At 34.3% G+C, this 2,196-nt stretch overlaps 1 protein-coding gene across 1 annotated transcript; it reads left to right on the top strand.

The window, feature by feature from the left end:
- Positions 1 to 432: 432 nt before the first annotated feature.
- LOC109014792 (transcription factor MYB24-like) lies at positions 433 to 1,930 on the top strand. The gene is made up of 3 exons (XM_018997290.2): positions 433 to 710; positions 828 to 957; positions 1,145 to 1,930. The coding sequence occupies exons 1-3, from the start codon at positions 560 to 562 to the stop codon at positions 1,773 to 1,775; spliced, it is 912 nt and encodes a 303-aa protein (XP_018852835.1). The 5' UTR covers positions 433 to 559; the 3' UTR covers positions 1,776 to 1,930.
- Positions 1,931 to 2,196: the final 266 nt, after the last annotated feature.

The raw sequence follows: 2,196 nt of genomic DNA on the forward strand, positions 1-2,196 counted from the left end.
AATTCATTATTTTATTATTATTTTTTATCTACTTTTCACTAGTATTCAATATTCTATCATTATTTTTTCATTATTTTTTTACTATTATTCACAGAATACTTGAGAATATCTCACAACCCAAACGCAACCGATCTGGAAATGTTTATTTCCTACTTGAGTTCCTAGAGTGATTAATATGGAGAAATAATCATTCTGAAATTCTGATTGAGAACGTGTTAATTAGAGATCAAGTAATTGACCAGCCAGCTTGTATTTACTGTCTACTATTTTCTTGAGTCGTCATGGAAAGTGAATGGAAATCACCTACGAATTTAACATCAGAAACTTCTTTTGAGTTGCTGATTACCCCCAACCTCAAAAAATAATAATATAATTATTATTATTTTTCAAGAAAATAACTATATATAGAAGTGGAAAGTCTAAAAGCTTGTAACGTGTAATGTTGAGTTTGGCTGTGCTTTGCATGCATCACTTTAGCTTCAAAACACCAAGGCCATCCTTGTTATAATATACAACCAATATATGGTTTTGGGGGACTTTTGTGTTAATAAGAATCCCCATGTCTTCTTGTAGTAAGAGTTTAAGTAGTTCTAGTGAAGATGACAGTGAGCTTCGAAGAGGCCCATGGACACTAGAAGAAGATACTCTGCTCATTCACTACATTTCTCATCATGGTGAGGGAAAATGGAATTTGGCAGCTAAATCTTCAGGTAATCTTAATGATTTCTATGCAAGATGGTGTGGTTTGAAGGTAAGATTTATCAGCTATTTTGATCATTGATATTCATATCATCAACCCTTTTTTTTGTTTTAATTTTCCTGTTAAGGATTGAGAAGAACTGGAAAGAGCTGCAGATTGAGATGGCTTAATTATCTAAAACCAGATGTGAAGCGCGGAAATCTTACTCCTCAAGAACAGCTTTTGATTCTTGAACTCCACTCCAAGTGGGGCAATAGGTAACTGTCCAAATCTCATGTTCATGTCTGCAGCTGTGAACTTGATGATCACTAAAACAAAAACTATTTGCAAAACTTTAAAAGAAAATCTATCTTTCTTGTGCCTTAGAAGTTGTTGTGGTACTTTTATGGTCTAATTTGAATGAGATTCTTAACACAACTGTTCATTTGGTAATATCATATATAGGTGGTCAAAGATTGCACAACATCTACCCGGAAGAACTGACAATGAAATCAAAAATTATTGGAGAACTCGGGTGCAGAAACAAGCAAGGCTTTTCAAGATCGATACAAATAGCACAGCATTTCAAGAAATCATCCGGTTCTATTGGATGCCAAGGTTGCTTCAAAAGATAGAAGAATCATCATCTTCTTCAGGCATGATATTCCAAAACTCAGCAATCCCTCAGCCTCTTGACACTGCCTATCAGCATTCAGCAGCAGCAGCACAAGTTCCTCCTGGACAGGGCCCTCTTTATTTGAGCCAAAGTTTGAATCACCATGAGCAGAATCCAGACTCAGATCAGCACTGCACCAGTTCAGTGAATTTCTCTCAAATACCTCAACTTTCAGAATATCCGAGTTCTGGTCCATTTCATGCCATAGCTGACAATGAGTATGAAACATTTCTGAAGGGATGCTATCATGCTGATAACAGTAACTATGAGATGGAAACCTTAAACTTGGGAAGTATCCGAGCACCAGGGAACTTTGAGAATTTGATTAGCAATTCCCATGCTGTAGAAAGAAACTGGGTTGATAATGATTTTTCAGGTGGCCTTTGCAACATGGAAGGATTATGGCAGACGAGGAACTAACAAGGGGAAACTCAGGATCTTGTTTTTTGGGAGAACTCACAAAACAGTTGATCAAGTTTTGTGACATATATTGATTTGTTTCTTGGATTATATTATTAGGGTTATAAGCTTTTTTGATTTATCTCTGTTGATATTTCAATCAAAATGAAAAAAAAGCAATGCAAAATTGGTTGATTCAAATCTTTGTATTGCTTCTTGGTTCTGTCGGTGGCTTTTTTTTTTTTTGAAAAAGCAAATTATGAAACTTAAATGAAATAATATTCTGCCCATGTAAATGTTTATAAGAAAGGTACGTTCCAAATTTTTTTTTTATAAAAATAAATTCATAAATTGACGTAGTTTGATATCGTAGACCAAATTATAAAACTCTTTTTATTGTAAAATGAATCTGACAAATCTCATCAAATAACATTACTTCGTA

Source organism: Juglans regia, chromosome 6 (assembly GCF_001411555.2).
Source record: "Juglans regia cultivar Chandler chromosome 6, Walnut 2.0, whole genome shotgun sequence".
Classification (NCBI taxonomy): domain Eukaryota; kingdom Viridiplantae; phylum Streptophyta; class Magnoliopsida; order Fagales; family Juglandaceae; genus Juglans; species Juglans regia.